This window comes from Mustelus asterias, chromosome 21, assembly GCF_964213995.1.
Source record: "Mustelus asterias chromosome 21, sMusAst1.hap1.1, whole genome shotgun sequence".
Lineage (NCBI taxonomy): Eukaryota > Metazoa > Chordata > Chondrichthyes > Carcharhiniformes > Triakidae > Mustelus > Mustelus asterias.
In genome coordinates, this window is record NC_135821.1 from 9,207,558 (window position 1) to 9,232,683 (window position 25,126).

At 42.9% G+C, this 25,126-nt stretch overlaps 1 protein-coding gene across 2 annotated transcripts; it reads right to left on the reverse strand.

The window, feature by feature from the left end:
- Positions 1–916: 916 nt before the first annotated feature.
- Positions 917–23,897, reverse strand: LOC144509080 (GTPase KRas-like). 2 transcript variants are annotated; one of them, XM_078237414.1, is made up of 5 exons: positions 23,655–23,897; positions 14,816–14,945; positions 11,060–11,238; positions 7,107–7,266; positions 917–1,153 (listed from the first exon to the last, which is right to left on the reverse strand). In XM_078237414.1, exons 2-5 carry the CDS (start codon positions 14,924–14,926, stop codon positions 1,037–1,039), a joined length of 567 nt encoding a protein of 188 aa, XP_078093540.1. In that variant the 5' UTR covers positions 14,927–14,945; positions 23,655–23,897; the 3' UTR covers positions 917–1,036. The 2 variants fall into 2 exon arrangements, with proteins under 2 accessions (XP_078093540.1, XP_078093539.1); XM_078237413.1 differs by having other exon boundaries at positions 23,428–23,833.
- Between the last annotated feature and the right edge of the window lie 1,229 nt (positions 23,898–25,126).

The following is a 25,126-nucleotide window of genomic DNA, read 5'->3' on the forward strand; positions in this document are numbered from 1 at the left end:
GGAGGGAGTATGCCTTGATGCAGCGTTCTACTGACTGATCCAAGTGGGAGATCTGTGAATCTTGCTCAATGGCAATTAGCAGGAATGAAGATCAGCTACGTCTAGGGCCCTTTGGAGTTCCAAGTCCAACTCTGCATCTTCTAGCCAGCCATCTTCCAGAACATTTTGAATCAGCTCACAAATTTGGCACAAATACATAAAAACAGCCACATATACTTACACATCTACTACCTGTCTGCATTGAAATCAGACTGCAGTTTCTTTTTAAATTACTGGATATCCAAATCGTACCCATGAAAACTAAGATATTTAGCTCTCACCATATTTGTATTAAACTTCATAGCTATTTAATATCCCTCAATAGCATCAGCACAATTAATATGCAAGGCTTGTTTATGTGGAATCTGTTGTGGGGGGTAGCAGGTGCTAAATAATATGATGGGATGGGAGAGAATGAGTGTTTAGACCAGCAGACTAAAATGATGTAATGCTCACTATCTGCCACTGATTGCTTCTGAAAGAAGAAATTAATGCACTGCATTGTGCAAAGAGTTTACTTAACGTTTGTTTTCTTAATAAGACCTTCAGACCATAGTAGAAACTGTCTAAGCCATCTTTTAACTTGCATTGTGTTAAAAGTTTGGAATCTGCAAAGATAGTGGGGCAGGGTACATGTTTTCTATATAATTAGGAAGATCAGCTTTTTATGTTGGCTTTGGATTCCAGTGTTCTGATTTTCTCACAGATGTTTAATGTCCCAATTAAAAATGGCAGTGTTGAGATATTCACCACCATGTGACATTGCAAAAGCTGAATAGTTCCACACAGGTTATATTTTTGTTTCATACTGTAAATAAATTGCAACATTAATGAGAACCTGGATGTTTAAAAAGCAAAAACCGCAACATTTCTAGTTTTCTGTTTTTTTTCTGCACTTGTTCACTTTCAGTGGGGAGGAGATATTATGCTCCAATTTGTTTTCTCCCTTCTCTGATATACAGTCTTTGGAGTTTTGGATCACAAGTCTTGCACATTATTAAAGAATTATGCACTTTTTTTTGGAGGGCTTTTTCTTCTTTTTACCATTTTTACTGATCTTCTCTTTGTATTTGCGAATTTCTCGCACCAGTGTATAGAATGCGTCTTCCACGCCCTGGAATTGCAAGGATGTGAATTACGAGGTGGACAAGAAACAAAACAAGGCTTACAAAACAGGTTCTTAGTTACAATACAGTTGAGTATATAAATACACAGCCCACTGCTTGGATTAAAGGAGGGTTAAAAATGGCAAACTATAGTAGTTAATACTGGGGTATATTTTCTTCCATGCCCAGTAGCATGAGGATAGCCACTTTTTCCACTGCTTTTACAGGCTGAGTGAGTGGGCGAGGATATGGCAAATGGAGTATAACGTTGAGAAATGCGAGGTTATACACTTTGGAGGAAATAATAACAAATGGGATTACTATCTCAATGGAAACAAATTAAAACATGCTACCGTGCAAAGGGACCTGGGGGTCCTTGTGCATGAGACGCAAAAGCCCAGTCTGCAGGTACAACAGGTGATCAAGAAGGCAAATGGGATGTTGGCCTATATTGCGAGGGGGATAGAATATAAAAGCAGGGATGTCTTGATGCACCTGTACAGGGCATTGGTGAGGCCGCAGCTGGAATACTGTGTGCAGTATTGGTCCCCTTATATGAGGAAGGATATATTGGCATTGGAGGGAGTGCAGAGAAGGTTCACCAGGTTGATACCGGAGATGAGGGGTTTGGATTATGAGGAGAGGCTGAGGAGATTGGGTTTGTACTCGTTGGAGTTTAGAAGGATGAGGGGGGATCTTATGGAGACTTATAAGATAATGCGGGGGCTGGATAGGGTGGAGGCGGAGAGATTCTTTCCACTTAGTAAGGAAGTTAAAACTAGAGGACACAGCCTCAAAATAAAGGGGGGTCGGTTTAAGACAGAGTTGAGGAGGAACTTCTTCTCCCAGAGGGTGGTGAATCTCTGGAATTCTCTGCCCACTGAGGTGGTGGAGGCTACCTCGCTGAATATGTTTAAAGCGCGGATGGATGGATTCCTGATCGGTAAGGGAATTAAGGGTTATGGGGATCAGGCGGGTAAGTGGTACTGATCCACGTCAGATCAGCCATGATCTTATTGAATGGCGGGGCAGGCTCGAGGGGCTAGATGGCCTACTCCTGCTCCTATTTCTTATGTTCTTATGTTCCTATTTACATCCAGCAAATGATACATTACCCCTCCTGACCAGGAGATCCGCAAGATATAAAACAGTGCAGGGATTAGCAGTGGCAGGAAATTACTTCAATTGGACACAATCCTGCTTAATGTCAACCTAACGTTCAGAGGCTGGAACAGTTATTTGATCTTGTCTGGGGCAGTCTGGAACAGGGCTTGAACCTGTAACCTGACAATAAGCAGGGTTACCAAAACCCAAGGTTGCCTCATTGCGGACTTGGGTATAGGAAATGCGACATTTGCTGAGTACAAAAGGAATAGGTTTGGCAACAGCAAGGATGATTATAAAAGACAAGATATATAGGCAGATTAGCAGAATGGGTAGACAGGTGGAAAAATGTAAACCAGAATTTTGGAATATGAATGCTTGGACAGCAAGTGTGTGGGTTGGCTGGCCACATGCAATGATGTGGTGGTCCACCAATTATATATTTATGGTGGAGGTATCCAGCCAGTTATGCAGGGGTGCAGGCAGAAGGTTCATAGCCCAACCATTATCTCTCGGGGCTGAAGATTCAGGTGCCAAATTTAAAGGACACCCCAGACATATATTCTTTCTCTGCAAGCCAGAGACATTAGTCTGGTTCTGTGAACGGACATCTTGAGACCACAGCTGCTGCCCCCACTTGATAACCTCAAGTGTTGCTATCCTTCATCTTTCTTCTCTTGATAACCTCAACTGCTGCTCCCATCTTCTCCCTTTCCCCTGGATAACTACAACTGCTCCTATCACCTGCTAATTTAGAGTGATGTCTCAAAGAGAAGATAACAAGCAGCCCCATGGTTTAGCAATGCCTCACTGCAGGTTCTCTCCAGGCCATCTGGAAACCGCCATGCAAAGCCAGGTCCAGCAGAAAACTCAGTGGTTGCGGAATCTGTGGAATTCTTTACCACAGAGGACTGTGTGGAGTTTGCACGTTCTCCCCATGTCTACGTGGGTTTCCTCCCACAGTCAAAAGATATGCAGGTTATATGGATTAGCTATGGTAAATGTACGGGGTTATGGGGGTAAAATGCTCTTCAGAGAGTCGGTGCCGACTCAATGGGCTGAATGGACAGTGGATAAGGAGCAGCTGTTGCCCTTCGTTGAAGGGTCAGTCACAAAGGGACATAGGTTCAAGGTGAGGGGCAGAGAAATGGCCATTCTTTTAAGTAGTGCTTTTTACACTGCACTATTGCCATTGAGTTCTTGATGCTCAAGTCCCTCTCAGTTGATTGAGTCAAACCAGATTTAGCAGGCGATTTTAGTTCCTATCAGTTTGATACTTACTTTGTAGCCAACTGTACAAATCCTGCACAATGGAAGCTCAGCAGCACTACTGCAGGTCTCATAAAATTAAAAAGTATTGGTTGGAGCAAATAGAAAAGATTCCAGGAAAACTGGACCAGTCACTTTAAAGCACTTGGTTACTGGAAACCAGATGTCAAACCTAAATGTAAGAATGGCTACAGGAGATTTACTAATTATCAATTCAGAGGAGCATCAGCACAATTTAAGTTATGCAGTGGCATCAAGGTCTCCAGCACAGGAGAAAGGAAGGAAAATATTTATCATTGACCATAGACATAGTACTTGATTTTTTTCTTGTACACACACTTTCACCAGGGAAGTGGCATTGAACAAATGTGTCTGTGAGATGGCATATCCCTTGGTCTGGATGGACTTCACCCTAAGGTCTTGAAACAAATGGCTAATGAGATAGTTGATGCACTGGTTTTAATTTCCCAAAAATCCATAGATTCAGGCAACATTCCATTAGATAGCAAATGTAACTCCCTTTTTCAAAAAGGGAGGGACAAAGAAAGCAAATGTTAGACGCCATTATTAAATATGTTATAGCAGGTCACTTGGGAAAAAATTCAAGGCAACCAGGAAGAGTCAACATGGTTTTGTGAAAGGGAAATCATATTTAATCAATTTATTGGGTTTCTTTGTTGAAGACACGTGCTGGGATAAAGGGGAACTGGTGAATGTATTATATTTCGATTTCCAGAAGACATTTAATAAGATGCCACACTAGAGGTTATTGCGCAATATAAAAGCTCATTGTGTAGGGGGTTACATATTAGCATGGATTGAAGATTGGCAAGCTAACAGGGAACAGAGTTGGCATAAATGGGCCTTTTTCTGGTCGGCAAGATGTGACAAATGCCATAGGGATCAGTGCTCAAGCCACAACGTTTTACAATTTATGTAAACTATTTGCATAAAAGGGAATGAAAGTATGGTTGCTAAATTTGCTGATAACACAAAGATAGGTAGGAAAGTAAATTGTGAAGAGAATGTAAGGAGGCTACAAAAGGACTGGAGTATAATGTGGGAAAATGTGAAATTGTCCATATTGGCAGGGAGAATAAAAATGCTTCTTCAAATAGTGAGAAATTGCAGAGGGATTTGGGTGTCCAACTGCATGAATCACAAAAGGTATACAGGTACAGCACGTAATTAGCAAAGCTAGGGAGAAGAGATAGCCCAGGAAATTATAGACCGTGAGTCTAACCTCAGTGGTAGGCAAGTTGATGGAGAAGATCCCGAGAGGCAGGATTTGTGAACATTTGGAAAGGAATAGTATGATCAGAAGTAGCCAGCACGGCTTTGTCCGAGGCAGATCATGCCTTACGAGTCTGATTGAGTTTTTTGAAGACGTGACTAGACACTTAGACGGGGGAAGAGCGGTAGATGTGGTTTATATGGATTTCAGTAAGGCGTTTGATAAGGTGCCCCATGCAAGGCTTATGGAGAAAGTGAAGGGGCATGGGATACAAGGGGACGTTGCTTTGTGGATTCAGAACTGGCTAGCCCACAGAAGGCAAAGAGTGGTTGTAGATGGGTCTTTTTCAGAGTGGAGGTCAGTCACCAGTGGGGTGCCCCAGGGATCTGTTCTGGGACCCTTGCTCTTTGTGATTTTTATAAACGACCTGGATGAGGAAGTGGAAGGATGGGTTGGCAAGTTTGCTGATGACACAAAGGTTGGAGGTGTTGTGGATAGTGTAGAGGGATGTCAGCAGTTGCAACGAGACATAGATAAGATGCAAGACTGGGCGGAGAAGTGGCAGATGGACTTCAACCCAGATAGGTCCAAAGATGTGCGGGTTAGGTTGATTGGCCAGGTTAAAAATTGCCCCTTAGAGTCCTGGGATGTGTAGGTTAGAGGGATTAGCAGGTAAATATGTGGGGGTAGGGCCTGGGTGGGATTGTGGTCGGTGCAGACTCGATGGGCCGAATGGCCTCCTTCTGCACTGTAGGGTTTCTATGGTTTCAGATAAGTGTGTGGTGGTTCATTTTGGCAGGTCGAATAGGATGGAAGAATATAATATTAAGGGTAAGACACTTGGCAGTGTGGAACAACAGAGGGATCTTGGGGTCCGGGTTCATAGGACGCTCAAAGTGGCGTCGCAGGTAGAGGCTGTGGTTAAGAAGGCGTATGGAATACTGGCCTTCATCAATAGAGGAATCGAGTTTAGAAATCGGGAGATAATGCTGCAGCTGTATAGGACCCTGGTCAGACCCCACCTGGAGTACTGTGCCCAGTTCTCGTCACCTCATTACAAAAAGAATGTGGAAGCCATAGAACGGGTGCAGAGGAGATTTACGAGGATGTTGCTGGGATTAAGTGGTATGCCTTAAGAGGATAGGTTGAGAGAGCTAGGTCTATTCTCCTTGGAGAGGCAAAGGATGAGGGGGTGACCTGATAGAAGTGTCTAAGATGTTGAGAGGTATTGATAGAGTGGATTCTCAGAGGCTTTTACCCGGGGCTGAAATGGTTGTCACGAGAGGCCACAGGTTTAGGGTGCTGGGGAGTAGGTATAGAGGCGATGTTAGGGGTAAGTTTTTCACTCAGAGGGTGGTGGGTGCGTGGAATCGGCTGCCGGTAGTGGTGGTGGAAGCGGATTCGATTGAGTCTTTTAAGAGACTTTTGGATAGGTTCATGGAGGTTAGTAAGATAGAGGGTTATAGATAAGCCGAGAAGGTAAGGAAATTGTTCGACGCAACTTGTGGGCCGAAGGGCCTGTTTGTGCTGTAGCTTTTCTATGTTCTAATAGAATGTTGTCATTTATTGTGAATGTAATTGATTACGAAAGTAGGGAGGTTTTGCTTCAGTTGTACAGGGCATTGGCATAGTGTGGAGTAGTGTGTACAGGATGAGTCTCCTTACTGACAGAAAGTAGTCTCACAACACAAGGTTAAAGTCCAACAGGTTTATTTGATAGCACTTTAACCTGCTGTTATGAGACTACTTACTGTGCCTACCCTCGTCCAACGCCGGCAACTCCACATCATGGCTATCTCCTTACTTAAGGAAAGATGTAAATGCATTAGAAGCAGTTCAGAGAAAGTTTACTAGACTAATATCAGGAATTGGTGGGCTGCCTTAGGAGAAAAGATTGGAGAGATTAGGTTTGTATCCACTACAGTTTAGAAGAGTATAAGAGGTAACTTGATTAAAACATTTCCTGAGGGGTACTGACAAGGTGGATGTGGAGAAGATGTTTCCTCTTGTCAAAGAATCTAGAACTAGGGGTTACTGTTTAAAAATAAGGAGCCATTCACTTAAGACAGAGATGAGAATTTTCTTCTAAGGGTGGTGAGTCTCTGGAACTCTCCTCCTAAAAGGCAGTGGAAGCAGAGTCTTTGAATATTTTTAAAACAGCTGTATAGGTTCTTGTTTACCAAGGGAGTGAAAGGTTATCGGGCATGGGCAGGAATATGGGATTGAAGTTACAATCAGACCAGCCACGATCTTATTGAATGGCAGAGCAGGCTCAAGGGGCCAAATGGCCTACTCCTGTTCCTAATTTGAATGCACCCACCTACTCCCACCCTCACACAAAAATGGCTTTGTACCTGTCTTGTTTTGGCTGAAGTTTCTATGAATGGGATTCCATAACTTTTTGCTAGTTCCTGTGCTTGCTTTGTGTCCACTGTCCGTGATGGCAGGTCACACTTATTTCCAACCAATACCATGGGAACATCATCGGAGTCTTTCACTCGATTAATTTGCTCTCTGTAGAAGATAAAAGGTAAGTTTATGGAATTTTTTTGCATTCGGTTTATTAAACTAACAGTTAATAAAACAGCTACTGGATGCTTCCTCTTTTCAAGTACATTTGGAGCAAATACACCAAAATATAGGTTAATCAGTACCATATTACTATAAACCAGGGGCGTGTTAGTTCAGTTGGCTGGACATCTGGTTCATGATGCAGAGTGGCACCAACAGCACGGCTTCAATTCCCATACCGGCTGAGGTTATTCATGAAAGCCTGCCTTCTGAACCTTGCCCCTCGACAAAGGTGCGGTGAGCCTCAGGTTAAATAACTACCAGTTAACTCTCTCCCCTTTGAGGAGCCTATGGCAGCTTTACTTTTTATCACTATAAACCATATATTTTACAATCACTTGCACAAGTATGTTTTATCACTCAAGAAAAGCAACAAACACTAGATCCTGCAATGGCTTAGTTGGCAACCCCAATGCAGTTCAGACCCAGACACAAGAAAATTCCCAGGTTGATCCCTAGCCTGTGCTGAGCTAGAAAATAATTGCAGTGCTACAATTGGCCTTGGCACCACAAAATTGATGGGGGAAATCTTTTTTCCTCTCTACTGCAGCATAAAAAGTACATGTCTTTGTGGATGGACACTGAGGAGAGAATTGAGTTGGTCCATGTTTCCATGATTAAATAGTCTGAGCACAATCACTGTCAGGGCTTACACAATATTTCTTTGGGTGAGCAACTGCAGACAGGACAGGGATCTGTGGTACCATACTCTAACAACAATCTGCACCTCATAAGAAAGGGAGTAAGGAACTAAAGAGCAAATTGAGGGGGGAAAATGGGCTTTTGTATACTCTATTTCAGATGTCCAAATGAGTGGTGGATAAAAAGCAAGGTTGTTTGATGAGCACCTGTTGCAGACTCTGGGAAAAATATTTCCAGTAAGAAGTCTCACAACACCAGGTTAAAGTCCAACAGGTTTATTTGGTAGCACAAGCCACTAGCTTTTGAAGCGCTGCTCCTTCATCAGGTGAGTGGGATGAAGGAACAGCGCTTCAAAAGCTAGTGGCTTGTGCTACCAAATAAACCTGTTGGACTTAAACCTGGTGTTGTAAGACTTCTTACTGTGTTTACCCCAGTCCAACGCCGGCATCTCCACATCAAAAATATTTCCACCAATCTATAGTCTCTTTATGCTTTGTGTACAATTACGCTTTGAGTTTAAAAGTAAATCTACTTCCGTCAATGTGCTTTGTAGCATTTTGAATACCTTAGGCCATTCAAGCAAACTACCTGTAATGAAGAAAATAATGGCAATAAAGAATGACAAATAATCAGGATTTTAAAAAGATGCGAGCATTACAGATACCTCAATGAAACTTTTCCCAATGGGCGGAATGGATAGACTCAGTGTTGGGATAACATAGAAATCATAGAAACCCTACAGTGCAGAAGGAGGCCATTCGGCCCATCGAGTCTGCACCGACCACAATCCCACCCAGGCCCTACCCCCACTTATTTACCCACTAATCCCTCTAACCTACGCATCTCAGGACTCTAAGGGGCAATTAGACCTGGCCAATCAACCTAACCCGCACATCTTTGGACTGTGGGAGGAAACCGGAGCACCTGGAGGAAACCCATGCAGACACGAGGAGAATGTGCAAACTCCACACAGACAGTGACCCGAGCCGGGAATCGAACCCGGGACCCTGGAGCTGTGAAGCAGCAGTGCTAACCACTGTGCTACCGTGCCACCCCCAACAGGCAGGTAATTTTCTCACAAAGATCTGTGTTTGGGCCTTAACTATTCCCATGTTTATGTTTTAGATAATGGAATAGAAAGCAACATATCCAAATTTACTGATGACAGAGATAATGACAATTCAAGCAACATAGATGGGAGCATAAAATTACAAGCTATTGAGATTAAATGAATAGGGAAAACTGTGTTTAATAAGATTTCAAGTAAGGAAAACAGCATACATTTTGGCCCCAAACGGATAGAACAGAATATTTTCAACATGGTGAAAAGCTGAAAGCAGTGGATCCTTAGATCAAATGTCATCAACAGCCTACACAAAAAGGTCTTTACATCGAGATCAGTGGTTTTCAATCTTTTTTCTCCCCCCTCGATGGCCCACTTTTACAAAATCGACACCCCTCTTAACCCAGTGACCAGGCAAGCTGCACTACAGTTGCAATCTAAATGGGATTTACTGTACATTTAAACATACACCTTATCTTTTCCTTTCATAAAGTGCACCAAACTTGAATTGCATCAGGCAATTTTAAGCTTTTCCTCCTCATGCTGGCTATGTCATCGTGTGAGTCGAGAGATTCTCGTTGTCATACCGCTTTCTACAAAATGCGCACTATCGTTGAATCCATAGAATCCCCACAATGCAGAAGGGGACCATTCAGCCCAACAAGTCTGCACCAACCACATCCCACCGGGCCCTATTCCCCTAACCCCCCACATTTACCCTGCTAATCCAGTGACATTAGGTCAATTTAGCATGGCCAATCAACCTAACCCGTACCTCTTTGGACTATGGGAGGAAACCGGAGCACCTGGAGGAAACCCACGCAGACACGGGGAGAATGTGCAAACTCCACACACAGACAGCGACCTGAGGCCAGAATTGAACCCGGGTCCCTGACGCTGTGAGGCAGCAGTGCTAACCACTGTGAACAGAACATCCCACTTGGATCACAAAACATCTCGTGATGTTTTGAAAAGGACCACAGAACATCCCAGGTTTTTTTTTTTAAAAACAGGATATCTGACGTCCCGTTTGCAAAATTCCCATGACTCATGTGCAGGTCACAGCCCCCACTTGGGTCCTCTAGATCAGGATTTTTCAGAGTACAGCAAGTAGAAGTAATATTTAAGCTTTACAAAGCCCTGGGTTTGTAATAACTTACCATGAGTAATATGAGCAATTCTGAGCACTACACCTTAGAAAGGATCTGCTGGTTGGGGAGTAGTCAAATAAATTAAAGCCAGACTGTTCATGAATGAAAGTAGGAAAAACGTTTACATATAATGAATGGTAGTCGTTTGTCTTCCACAAATAGCAATTGATGTTTGTTCACTTATAAATTTAAATGATATTGACAGACATTTGTTAATAAAAAGTAGTAAGGATATAGGGCAAACATGGGTATATGGAAATAGGTTGCAAATCAACCATGATCTCACTGAGTGTTCCTATATTCCTAGATTATGAGGCGAATTGTCCCGTCCCGCACGCCACGGGAATTGTGGTGGGCTGGGAGGGTGGTGGGGGGGGTGGTGGGCTGGGAGGGTGCACCATGGAAAGGTCTGTTGACCTCGAGCGGGATTTTCTGGTTTCGGGGTGAGCGTGGCCGGAAAATCCCGCTCTATGTTTTTCACAGTTTCTCCAATCAGAACAAGTTCAGTTCCATTTAGCCCACCCCTAATAAAAGTTGTTTTGGGAGTAATTTTTTTCATTCTCTTTGTTCCAAAGTTTGAAATCCTTTGCAAAATGTTCATCTATGTGAACCTTGAATAAAAAGTTTATTTTTCCCCACTACTGAAAATGGGAACTTTGACTCAAATTTACTTGATAGTCAAGTGTGTACTTCAACAAATGACAGAGTTAATCTTAAGAATAGGGAATACCATAAGACTAAAAAAGAGTTTAAACTTCAATATTCCCCAACCTTTTGTTGTGCGCTTTACAAAACAATGTATTTCTTGGTTGTGTTTGGGTTGAAGATACAAATCTGGTGTCAATTTTCTTCTTTTCTGAATCTTACATAAAATACTAACCTATACAGATGGACATCCTCGAAGGATTTGGTATTATTGATAGCAAAGACGCAGAGAAAGCCCTCGCCTGTTCGCATGTATTGATCCCTCATAGCACTGTACTCCTCTTGACCCGCTGTGTCCAGAATATCTAATAAACATGTTTCCCCATCAATAACCACCTGTTTCCTGTAGGAATCCTATACAAGGGAAGAATTAAAACAAAGGTGTAATCAAGCATAATTATATTTCTTACCACTATCTGACTCCCATTTGCCTCACCTTGCCCAATTAATAGCGCCCAAGCTAAACAAAACCAATCAAAATTGTTGAGAGGAGTTAGAAAGAAGTCCACAATTTTGACCATCTCAACTGGAGTCTCTTTTGTGTTTGAAATTTTCAAACATTTTCCAGGATCCCTTTCATGAAATTTCTTCCCCAGTTATTTCCATGTTATGTCCATTCCCAGACTAAAGTTGTGCAGGTGTCAGAGTACTAGATCTTTCTCAGTGCCACTCGGGCTTGTTGTTAAGAAGCTGCCTGCTCTTGTTGGGAAACATCTTCTCCCAGGTAAGATCAAACTCCCAGCATCTGGGTACGACACCACAAAATGTTTTTAAAATTGTAATTTAGCGATTTGCAAAGCTTGTTGTATCTTACCCACCCTGCAATTATTGCATTCCTCAATTTTAAAATTCTTATCTTCATTACTTCTTGCTATCTCCATAAACTCCTCCAGCCCTACAAACTCCTCAACACTGATTCCTTACTAGTAATCCTATTAATTGAAATATCTAGAAATATCTAGAAAGAGGATCAGGAATTGGCTAGCGGATAGGAAACAGAGGGTGGTGGTTGATAGTAAATATTCATCATGGAGTGCGGTTACAAGTGGTGTACCTCAGGGATCTGTTTTGGGGCCACTGCTGTTTGTAATATTTATTAATGATCTGGATGAGGGTATAGTTGGGTGGATTAGCAAATTTGCTGATGACACCAAAGTCGGTGGTGTGGTAGACAGTGAGGAAGGGTGTCGTAGTTTGCAGGAAGACTTAGACAGGTTGCAAAGTTGGGCCGAGAGGTGGCGGATGGAGTTTAATGCGGAGAAGTGTGAGGTAATTCACTTTGGTAGGAATAACAGATGTGTTGAGTATAGGGCTAACGGGAGGACTTTGAATAGTGTGGAGGAGCAGAGGGATCTAGGTGTATGTGTGCATAGATCCCTGAAAGTTGGGAATCAAGTAGATAAGGTTGTTAAGAAGGCATATGGTGTCTTGGCGTTTATTGGTAGGGGGATTGAATTTAGGAGTCGTAGCGTTATGTTGCAACTGTACACAACTCTGGTGCGGCCGCACTTGGAGTACTGTGAGCAGTTCTGGTCCCCACATTACAGGAAGGATGTGGAGGCTTTGGAGAGGGTGCAGAGGAGGTTTACCAGGATGTTGCCTGGTATGGAGGGGAGATCCTATGAGGAGAGGCTGAGGGATTTGGGATTGTTTTCGCTGGAAAGGCGGCGGCTAAGAGGGGATCTTATTGAAACATATAAGATGATTAGAGGTTTAGATAGGGTGGATAGTGATAGCCTTTTTCCTCTGATGGAGAAATCCAGCACGAGGGGGCATGGCTTTAAATTGAGGGGGGGTAGTTATAGAACCAATGTCAGGGGTAGGTTCTTTACCCAGAGGGTGGTGAGGGATTGGAATGCCCTGCCAGCATCAGTAGTAAATGCGCCTAGTTTGGGGGCGTTTAAGAGATCCGTAGATAGGTTCATGGACGAAAAGAAATTGGTTTAGGTTGGAGGGTCACAGTTTTTTTTTTTTTAAACTGGTCGGTGCAACATCGTGGGCCGAAGGGCCTGTTCTGCGCTGTAATGTTCTATGTTCTATAAGTACAAGATTAAACACAAGAGATTTAGAACATTTAGCAATAGAAATATTCTTACACAATGAGAAATCAAACTCCCAGGGTTTGTGATTCAACTAGAAATTGTCAACAATCAATATTAGATTAGATAGGTTAAGTCAAAAAGCCTATTTATTTTACGATTTACAACTATTTCTTGTGAACCTCACCCACCTGTTTCACCACAACATTGACAGCCATACTTATAGCTACCGAAATCCTATGTTTGAACTTGCATCCCTAAACCCCTTCTGCCTCTCGACTTCCCTCTTCAATCTTAAGGAGTTTTGTTAAAATATTTATCTGACTAAAATTTGGTCTCCCTCCTGAACTTTTCTCTCTTGGCTGAACGTCTATTTTCCTTACATGTCTAGAAATGATACATAGCATTTTATGTTAAAAAGTGTTATATAAATGCAAACTTGTTGTCATCGATGAACTAAACATCCATTTTCTTGCTGTCTACTTGTCTATCTCCCCAGAGTATTGACTCTGCCATCGCACCCCTACATTCACCCTGCACAAATAACTCATCGGAATCATAGAACATTACAGCGCAATACAGGCCCTTCGGGTTCAAACACAAGATTAACTACCCTGACTTAACCAGTTCAACTATCAGAGCACAATTTCCCAAGCAGTGCGGCATGCAGAGAATATTCAGTGCAACTCAAATGACATCAGTTTTGGCTAGAAATAGATACTAGCATCAGCAGGGGGCTGAAAGCTTATGTGGTCTTAGTAATAAATATTCTCATTTGCTCACTTGGCAAACTAATTGCAGTCGCTTCCATCATGGGACAAAGATACAAATTCTGTAAGTTTCACTAGTTAATGTTTTCAGGGTTGCAAGTTGCACATTAGATCATTTCTTTCAAACCATTGAGTGTACCAGTAATTAAGCTTCAATGAAGAGTGCACCTCTTGTAAATAATATTAAGACAGGGCCACCAGTCATTACAGACTGCATTTTAAATGTAATCTCCAGCTCATACATAAACAATAACAAATACTGGAGAAATTATTGCATTACTCATGTTTGACCCATCTGTGTGTCTCCCATTTAACTTTAATTGTAAGTTCAACACTTATTATAACATAAGCATCTTAGATGCTTCCTTCATTTCCCATTTTTAATCAAGCCCTGAACCAATTCTTAAGCAATAGCTGATTGGCCACGAGCTATGAATCACTGCTTATGTTTTAAAAAAGGTCCAGCAGAAAATCAGAATATTTGTTTGGCCCATCAGTATCAATTGAAGCAACCAAATTAAAAATCACTAAATAAAAATTCAGCCCACCAATAGCGGTTAGAATGTTAAATGGGTGGCACGATGGTTCAGTGGTTAGCACTGCTGCCTCATAGCATCGGGGACTTGGGTTTAATTCCGGCCTGGGTGTCTGTCCGGGTGGAGTTTGCACATTCTCCCAGTGTCTGTGTATTTTTTTGCCAGGTGCTCCAGTTTCTTCCCACAATCCAAAGACATGCAGGTCGGGTGGATTGGCCACACTAACTTGTGTGTTTGTGACCATGCTTGATGTGGTATTGTGCTGCTCAAGCCCCTGGTGACTTGTTCCAGGAATAATTAGCTACAGATGCAGACAAAAGTCTCACCTATGCACCCTCAGGCTGCGAAAAGGTTGAAAGAGAGAGAGAGAGAAAAAGAGTGCTTAATGACATAACTTATTACCCATCTTCAGTATTACTCTACCTGCTCTTTAGGGATGAAAGGTAAACATTACAGTAAATATTAAAGCTAAATACATGATTCATTTCCCCATCTGTATGTGGCAGCTCCTCAGTCAGTCATTCATTGCCTAGATTCCACTTGCCCCCAAGGTAGAGTTTTAAAAAAAAATTTCTTTTTGTCTTACCTCTATGGTTGGATCATATTCATCTACAAAGTGGTTCTGTATCAGCTGAATAGTCAGAGCACTTTTCCCAACACCACCAGCTCCTACCACCACCAATTTATATTCTGTCATCTTCCTGTGAATCTAGCAACTGGAACAAAATAAAAGCAGGCAATATCATTAGTAAAACAGTGTAATACTCACCCACAACGCTGATTTAATTGTTCAGAACCAGCTAATAATACAAATAGTAAATGGTCTTTCAGGAATATCAATCTAGTTGATCCTTTTAAAATGACTCTCAGTTGCTTTGATATTGTCAAACAGTTCTGACCTATTCAGGTACCTGACAAACAGGTCTGAAAATTGATAAATCTCCGGGCCCAGATGGGCTACATCCTAGAGGTTCTAAAGGAGATAGCTGAAGAAATAGTGGAGGCGTTAGTTATGATCTTTCAAAAGTCACTGGAGTCAGGGAAAGTCCCAGAGGATTGGAAAAATCGCTGTTGTAACCCCACTGTTCAAGAAGGGAACAAGAAAAAAGATGGAAAATTATAGGCCAATTAGCCTAACCTCAGTTGTTGGCAAAATTCTAGAATCCATCGTTAAGGATGAGATTTCTAAATTCTTGGAAGTGCAGGGTCGGATTAGGACAAGTCAGCATGGATTTAGCAAGGGGAGGTCGTGCCTGACAAACCTGTTAGAGTTCTTTGAAGAGATAACAAATAGGTTAGACCAAGGAGAGCCAATGGATGTTATCTATCTTGACTTCCAAAAGGCCTTTGACAAGGTGCCTCACGGGAGACTGCTGAGTAAAATAAGGGCCCATGGTATTCGAGGCAAGGTACTAACATGGATTGACGATTGGCTGTCAGACAGAAGGCAGAGAGTTGGGATAAAAGGTTCTTTCTCAGAATGGCAACCGGTGACAAGTGGTGTCCCGCAGGGTTCAGTGTTGGGGCCACAGCTGTTCTCTTTATATATTAACGATCTAGATGACGGGACTGGGGGCATTCTGGCCAAGTTTGCCGATGATACAAAGATAGGTGGAGGGGCAGGTAGTATTGAGGAGGTGGGGAGGCTGCAGAAAGATTTAGACAGTTTAGGAGAGTGGTCCAAGAAGTGGCTGATGAAATTCAACGTGGGTAAGTGCGAGGTGTTGCACTTTGGAAAAAAGAATAGAGGCATGGACTATTTTCTAAACGGTGACAAAATTCATAATGCTAAAGTGCAAAGGGACTTGGGAGTCCTAGTCCAGGATTCTCTAAAGGTAAACTTGCAGGTTGAGTCCGTAATTAAGAAAGCAAATGTAATGTTGTCATTTATCTCAAGAGGCTTGGAATACAAAAGCAGGGATGTACTTCTGAGGCTTTATAAAGCACTGGTTAGGCCCCATTTGGAGTACTATGAGCAATTTTGGGCCCCACACCTCAGGAAGCACATACTGGCACTGGAGCGGGTCCAGCAGAGATTCACACGGATGATCCCAGGAATGGTAGGCCTGACATACGATGAACGTCTGAGGATCGTGGGATTATATTCATTGGAGTTTAGGAGGTTGAGGGGAGATCTAATAGAAACTTACAAGATAATGAACGGCTTAGATAGGATGGACGTAGGGAAGTTGTTTCCATTAGCAGGGGAGACTAGGACGCGGGGGCACAGCCTTAGAATAAAAGGGAATCACTTTAGAACAGAGATGAGGAGAAATTTCTTCAGCCAGAGAGTGGTAGGTCTGTGGAATTCATTGCCACAGAGGGCTGTGGAGGCCGAGACGTTGAGCGTCTTCAAGACAGAAATTGATAAATTCTTGATTTCTCGAGGAATTAAGGGCTATGGGGAGAGAGCGGGTAAATGGAGTTGAAATCAACCATGATTGAATGGTGGAGTGGACTCGATGGGCCGAATGGCCTTACTTCCGCTCCTATGTCTTATGGTCTTATAGTTGTTCTAAAAAGGATTCTCCAATAACTCAGGAGATCCTCCAATTTCTAATTAAACAAATTCAAATTGAATCAGGTCTGGCAGCATACGTGGAAAGATAACCAGTTAACGTTTCAAGTCTGTGAGCTTTCAGCAGAGTTCTGCTGGACCTGATGAGTATTTCCAGCAATTTCTGTTTTTATTTCAGATTTCTAGCATCCACAGTATTTTGCTTGTGTGTCAAATTCAACTGACTGTCTCCCAACTCCTTCTCTTCCCCCTTGACTCAGTTCAAAACAATGTATTGGGATATCTTAGCTGTTAATTAACAGTGCTTCAAATTCAAAACTGGGGACATGATCCACACACACACATAACCTCAGGCACGTAGGGTCCAGCTAAGAATTTCATGGATTCACCACCATTGGAGAAGAAATTCCTCCTCATCTCTGGCTTGAATAGGTGACCCCTTACTTTGAGGTAATAGGAACATAGGAATTAGGAGCAAGAGTAGGCAATTCAGCCCTTCGAGCCCACTCCACCATTCTATATGATCATGACTCATCTCCATCTCATCGCAACTCCACTTCCCTGCCTTTTCCCCGTACCCTTTATCCTGCTTTTGGTCCTAGACAAGGGGAAAACAACCTCTCAGTATCTACCCTGTCAAGCCCCCTGAGAATCCTAAATGTCTCAATAAAATCACCTCTCATTCTTTGAAACTCCAATGCAACATCTTTGGTGGACAGAAATCTACTTAGGTCATTTTAGCCGATAACTTAAAAGCAAACGTGAGCAGCCAGAAGAGAAGACTTACCCAAGCAGGGAATTACAGACTGGTTAGCCCAGAATCAGTAATAGGGGAAATGCTAGAGTATTATAAAGGATATGATAACAGGACCCTTAGAAAATATGAACAGCGCATTAGACAAAGTCAGCATGGATTTTGAGGACATAATTAGAAGAGATAAGGGCGAACCAGGTGGTGTATTTGGATTTTCAGTAATATTTTTATAAAAGTCCCATATAAAAGAGGTTAATGTGCATTATAGTGCATAGGACTGGGGGCAATATATTGGCATGGATCGAGAATTAGTTAGCAGAGAGTAGGAGTAAATGGGTCTTTTTCAAAATGGCAGGCAGCGACTCGGGACTTGGGGCCCAGCTACTCAGAATGTACATCAAAGATTTGGATGAGGAAACCAAAAATAGTATTTGCAAGTTTGTTGATGACATGGAACTTGGTGGGAATGTGAATATTGCAGAGAATGTTATGAGGTTTCAAAGTTATTTAGACAAGTTGAGCGAGTGGTCAATTACATGGCCGATGCAGTATTATGTGGATAAATTTAATGTTCATAGAAACCCTACAGTACAGAAAGAGGCCATTCGGCCCATCGAGTCTGCACCGACCACAATCCCACCCAGGCCCTACCCCCATATCCCTACATATTTACCCATTAATCCCTCTAACCTACGCATCTCATAACACTAAGGGGCAATTTTAGCATGGCCAATCAACCTAACCCGCACATCTTTGGACTGTGGGAGGAAACCGGAGCACCCGGAGGAAACCCACGCAGACACCATAAGACCATAAGACATAGGAGCGGAAGTAAGGCCATTCGGCCCATCGAGTCCACTCCACCATTCAATCATGGTTGATTTCAACTCCATTTACCCGCTCTCTCCCCATAGCCCTTAATTCCTCGAGAAATCAAGAATTTATCAATTTCTGTCTTGAAGACGCTCAACGTCTCGGCCTCCACAGCCCTCTGTGGCAATGAATTCCACAGACCCACCACTCTCTGGCTGAAGAAATTTCTCCTCATCTCTGTTCTAAAGTGACTCCCTTTTATTCTAAGGCTGTGCCCCCGCGTCCTAGTCTCCCCTGTTAATGGAAACAACTTCCCTACGTCCATCCTATCTAAGCCGTTCATTATCTTGTAAGTTTCTATCAGATCTCCCCTCAACCTCCTAAACTCCAATGAATATAATCCCACGATCCTCAGACGTTCATCGTATGTCAGGCCTACCATTCCTGGGATCATCCGTGTGAATCTCCGCTGGACCCGCTCCAGTGCCAGTATGTCCTTCCTGAGGTGTGGGGCCCAAAATTGCTCACAGTACTCCAAATGGGGCCTAACCAGTGCTTTATAAAGCCTCAGAAGTACATCCCTGCTTTTGTATTCCAAGCCTCTTGAGATAAATGACAACATTACATTTGCTTTCTTAATTACGGACTCAACCTGCAAGTTTACCTTTAGAGAATCCTGGACTAGGACTCCCAAGTCCCTTTGCACTTTAGCATTATGTGCCTTTGCACTTTAGCAGAATGTGCAAACTCCACACAGACAGTGACCCAAGCCGGGCATCGAACCCAGGTCCCTGGAGCTGTGAAGCAGCAGTGCTAACCACTGTGCTACCGTGCCGCCCATTTATTTTACTTTGGTTATTTACTTTGGATGGAGAAGCAGAAAGGCAGAATATTATATCAGTGGTGATAGATTGGGAAATGTCAATATACAAAAGGACCTAGGTATCCTAGTTCACAAATCACTGAAAGTAAGCATACAGCTACAGCCTTAGGAAGGCAGATTGTATACTGGCCTTCACTGCAAGAAGACATGGCACGGTAGCACAGTGGTTAGCACTTCTGCCTACTAGAATGAAAGAGCAGCCTGGCCCATCACCTAGGGACAGGTACACCAAGGCCAGAGAACCTAATTAGGATACATTCTCTGATGAAAGATCATCAACTTATTTATTCTGTTTTTATTTCTCTCTCTCAGTTCTGCCTGACCTGCTGCGTGTTTCAAATTTTTTAAGGGTTTAAAATTTTATTTATTTGTGTCACAAGTAGGCCTACATTAACACTGCAATGAAGTTGCTGTGAAAATCCCCTAGTTGCCACACTCCGGCATCTGTTCGGCTACACTGAGGGAGAATTTAGCATGGCCAATATGTCTAACCAACACTTCTTTTGGACTGTGGGAGGAAACCTGAGCACCCGGAGTAAACTCATGCAGACACGAGGAGGACGTGTAGACTCCACACAGACAGTGACCCAAGCCGGGAATCGAACCGGGTCCCTGGCGCTGTGAGGTAGCAGTGCTAACCACTGTGCTGCCATTAGCATCTGGAGAGTTGTGCTTCTGTGTTAGACCTTAAAATGAGAACGAGGCCAATCAGGAAACACATGGATTGGAAATTCCAAACACTCTCCCCCAGAAAGCTGCTTAGGCATCAGAATCAAGTTAGAACTTCAAAACCAAAATCTGTGCCAGCGTTACTGTCTCTCTCAGGCAACTGAAAAACTCAATTTTCATCCAGCAACCCCAGGCAAGCACTTCTGTCCTAGAGTTACTATCCAGCAGTCTGGTGCAGAAAGCTCAGCTTATTCACTCCTCCAAAACCTGGAAACCAATTGTAACTTCCCATGTTCTGGTTTGGCTAACTCAGATCTTCCACTCACCTGACGAAGGAGCAGCGCTCCGAAAGCTAGAGGCATTTGCTACCAAATAAACCCGTTGGACTTTAACCTGGTGTTGTTAGACTCCTTACAGTTGGCTAACTCAGCACAGCTTCGGAGCTGGACCTAGCTCCTTTTGTCTGAACTGTTGCAGATTCATACTTAACCATGATGAAGCCATCCCTTTAAATGGACAGTAGCTCTTAGTTATGCATATTAGAAAAGTTAACTGGTTGCAAGACAACTGTAAATCTTTATCACAAAATGTATATTTCACAACAAACATGAAACCACAAATATATTACAAAACCTTTCCAGTTAACCAACAGAGCTCCTACGTCACAGCAACTCCTGTGACTGCACTGTTTCCCGATTCTGAATTTAACTGAAATTTTACAAAGCCTGACAACTCACATAGAAACTAGAAGCAACAGGAGGCCATTCGGCACTTTGAGCCTGCTCCACTATTCATTTTGATCATGGCTGTTCATCGAATTCAATATCCTGATTCCCCCCCTTCCCCCATATCATTTGATCCCTTTAGCCCCAAGAGCTATAGCTAATTTCTTCTTGAAATCAGACAACGTTTTGGCCTCAACCACATTCTGTGGTAGTGAATTCCACATATTCACCATCCTGGGGGTGAAGAAATTTCTCCTCGCCTCAGTTCAAAAAGGTTTCCCCCTTATCCTCAAACTATGACCCCTAGTACTGGATTCCCCCACCATTGGGAACATTCTTTCTGAATCTACCCTGTTAGAATTTTATAAGTTTCTATGAGATCACCTAAAAGAGCAAGAGTCAAAGCCACTTGGGTGTCAAAGTGTCAGCCAGAATACTGCAAATTTAACAAAAACTTTCAGCAAGTCAACTGTAAATCTTTATCACTAAATCTACATTTCACAACAAACATAAAACCACCCCTGACCTGGTTTGGTCAGGCCGCAACTTGAATGATGCATCTAATTCTGGCCACCAAGAAATAAGAGAGACTCATGAACCGATGAGGGGTGGGATTTCCAAACCAGAGGGTACAGCTCAGACAGGCGGCACGGTGGCACAGTGGTTAGCACTGCTGCCTCACAGCGCCAGGGACCCAGGTTCGATTCCCAGCTTGGGTCACTGTCTGTGTGGAGTTTGCATGTTCTCCCTGTGTTTGTGTGGGTTTCCTCTGGGTGCTCCGGTTTCCTCCCGCAGTACAAAGATGTGCGGGTTAGGTGGATTGGCTATGCTTAATTGCCCCTTAGTGTCAGGAGGACATGCTAGGCTAAATGCATGGGGTGATTGGGATACGGCCTGGGTGGGATTGTGGTCAGTGCAGATTTGATGGGCCGAATGGCCTCTTTCTGCACTGTAGGGATTCTATCTAAGCGGTCACGGGCATTCGGCCTCTGATATTCGGGTAAGCGTTCTCCAAGGCGGCCTTCGCGACACACGACAGCGCAGAGTCGCTGAGCAGAAACTGATAGCCAAGTTCCGCACACACGAGGACGGCCTCAACCGGGATATTGGGTTCATGTCACACTATTTGTAACTCCCACAGTTGCGTGGACCTGCAGAGTTTCACTGGCTGTCTTGTCTGGAGACAATACACATCTTTTTAGCCTGTCTTGATGCTCTCTCCACTCACATTGTTTCGTCTCTTAAAGACTTGATTAGTTGTAAGTATTTGCATTCCAACCATTATTCATGTAAATTGAGTCTGTGTCTTTATAAGCTCTGTTTGTGAACAGAATTCCCACTCACCTGAAGAAGGGGCTAAGAGCTCCGAAAGCTTGTGTGGCTTTTGCTACCAAATAAACCTGTTGGACTTTAACCTGGTGTTGTTAAACTTCTTACGGGATTCTATGAAGTCAGACAACAACTAGTTAAACGTTTCAGGCCAATGACCAATGCTCCTACCAAGCTGTGCAGTTGGACAAACATGCAGCAGCCTGAAAGCGACCACACAAGGCCTTGTTCTGTGATAAACAGTAAATGTGCAGCTGGCCAAAGAAAAGTGACAAAGGTCCCTAGCCCTTGTAAATAACCTTTCATTGGAACTGGAAGCTAAATTCTTTTTTTTTGAAAAGTACATAGCAAGTAGGGAAGAGTGGTGCAGTTAAACACAGAACAAAAGGATAAGAACTGTGATAGGGTGGAGTGCAGAAAAGATTCACAGGAACAGTTCCAGGGATGAGATGATGTTGGGACAATTTTCCTTGGAGAAAAGACGGTTGAGAGGAGATTTGGTAGAAGTATTCAAAATCAAAGAGGTCAGGATAGAGCAGATACAGAGAAACTATCCCCAATTGTGAAAGGATCGAGAACAATAGGGCACAGAGCTGAAGTAATTGGTTAAGGTCTGGGATGCACTGAGTGTGTGCTAGATGCAGATTCAAATAGGAATTAGATTATCTGAAAATGAACAATATGCAGGGTTACTGGGAGAAGGCAGTGGAATGGCACTAAGGGAATTGCTCATTGGGAGAGCCAGTGCAGACGCATTGGGCCAAATGGCCTCCTTCTGAACTGCAACAATTCTGTGATTTAAATGACAAAAGGATTGATGAGTGGAAGGCAAAAGGGTATATCATTCCTGTCCATCAACTATTTCCACTTAAGTAATATTACTTGACTCTACCCATATCAGCTTATCTGCTGCTGAAACCCTCATCCCTGCCTTTGTTACCCCAGACTGGACTATTCCAACACACTCCTAACCATCCTTTCTTCCACTTTCTGTAAACTTGTACTCATCCAGAACACTCCTGCACATCAAATCCCATTCTTCTATTACCCAGTCCAGCAACATTCCAGTTTTTAAAATCCCACCCTGGTAAAAGTCTTCTCTAACTTTGTAATTTCTTCTAGCGCTATAACCCTCAAATAGCTCTGCACCACTCTGATTTGGGCCTCTTGTTCCCCCTGGTTTTTAAATATTTGTTGAGCTTTCAGCTGCCTAGATTCTAAGCTCTAATTATCTCCACACATCCCTCCACCTCCCTCCTCCTTTAAACCTACCTCTTTGACCAAGATTTTACATATTTGTCACAATATCTCTTTGGGGTTCAAATTCTGTTTTATCTTGGGATGTTTCATAACATTAGAAGCTGCTGTATAAATTAAAAAACGCTGTCAGCAAGCGATCGCACAATCTGTGCTTGATCTCCCCAAAGTAGACACGGCTGCATCTTGAACAGCAGATGCAGTGTATTAAGAATTACAAATACATCCCTGTAAACTCAAGCTTGCTTACCTGAATTGAACAAGGCTTGCCAATGCTGGACAGAGAATGATAATGCAACAAGAAGTAGATTTCTTTCACTTGCTGTAAGTGACAAACATTTGCACACCTGAAATAATTCTCTATTTACACGATCTGCTGTGAGCAGAGGGTGATAGTGGGGATAAACTGACTGTAAATATTAGAGAAATGGCAACAAAACTAAAGAGTATTCTAGGATCAGGGTGTGTAGAACTTACCATACAAACACAAGGAAATCGTCTACGTCCCTTCCTTATTTCTTAATCTCAAAGACGGATTTAGATTTTAGAACGCAAACAAAAAGCTACTTAGGTTAATATGATTGAAAATGAACCTTTATGTTTCAACCCCAGGATCAATCCCCTGCCGAATTACATTGTTGTTAATTTCCCAACACGGCCACAATGTAACAATATGCACCGGAAGTACCCCCTAATTATTGATTGACAACCTGGCAGACCAATAGAATCACAGGAATCTGCCCCATCCGACTAATCCGCTTCCGCTGAAGTTGGGACTGGCCAGGTAACGATTGAAGGCTCCTTAAGGATGGTCTTTGGTTTTGCCTGAGAAATGTCCATGGAAGCTCGATATCAGAAAATGCTTCCCAATTTATTTTTGACTCATTTGAATGAATTGTCTCTAAATGTGCTGGGGGACAGGATAACAAGAAGCACAGGCATGTAGACAGATAAAAATAAGGACCTCGAACTCTCAGGGTTGACTTCGCTTGATTGGTGGAATTTCCTTCGAGAATTTGACACTGAAAATAAAATACTGCAGATGCTGGAAATCTGAAATAAAAAACAGAAGATGCTGGAAATTGTCAGCTGCTCTGGCAGCATCTGTGAGAGAGATAAACAGAATTTTTATTTGAGAATTTCAATTAAGTTAATAAAAAATCTGAAAAATAAAACGATAGAATTGGTAAAAGTGATCAAGAAGTTATTGGATTGTTGTAAAATTCCAACTAGTTTACTATGTTTACTAGTTTACTAGGGGCGGCACGGTAGCACAGTGGTTAGCACTGCTGCTTCACAGCTCCAGGGTCCTGGGTTCGATTCTCGGGTCACTGTTGTCTGCGTGGGTTTCCTCCGGGTGCTCCGGTTTCCTCCCACAGTCCAAAGATGTGCGGGTTAGGTTGATTGGCCAGGTTAAAAATTGCCCCTTAGAATCCTAAAATGTGTAGGTTAGAGGGATTAGCGGGTAAATATGTGGGGGTAGGGCCTGGGTGGGATTGTGGTCACTGCAGACTCGATGGGCCGAATGGCCTCCTTCTGCACTGTAGGGTTTCTATGATATCCTTTAAGAAGCAAACTTGGTGTCCTTACCCAGTCTGGGCTGATATACGAGAGCCACACCATCCTGCCTCTTAAACTGCCTTCTGAAGTGCCTCTGCAAGACAGTGAAAGAAGAACAATCACAACCCCCTCAGGACAATAACCTTCAGCTTTGTAATATTTCCACTCATCAGCAAAACACTCATTTTTATTTGAACTACAGTCACAAATGCAATTAAAAATAAACGTGACTAAATGTAAATCAGAAATGTTAGGATTCATTGGGCTGAAGTTACCATCAGATTGCCACTCCACTTGTGTTTACTTACTGGAGCTCCACAGTTCTCACCCTGACTTCTGAACTGGGTCTCCTCAGAAATGCGGAACGTACCTGTTCTGGGAGTCCTTCC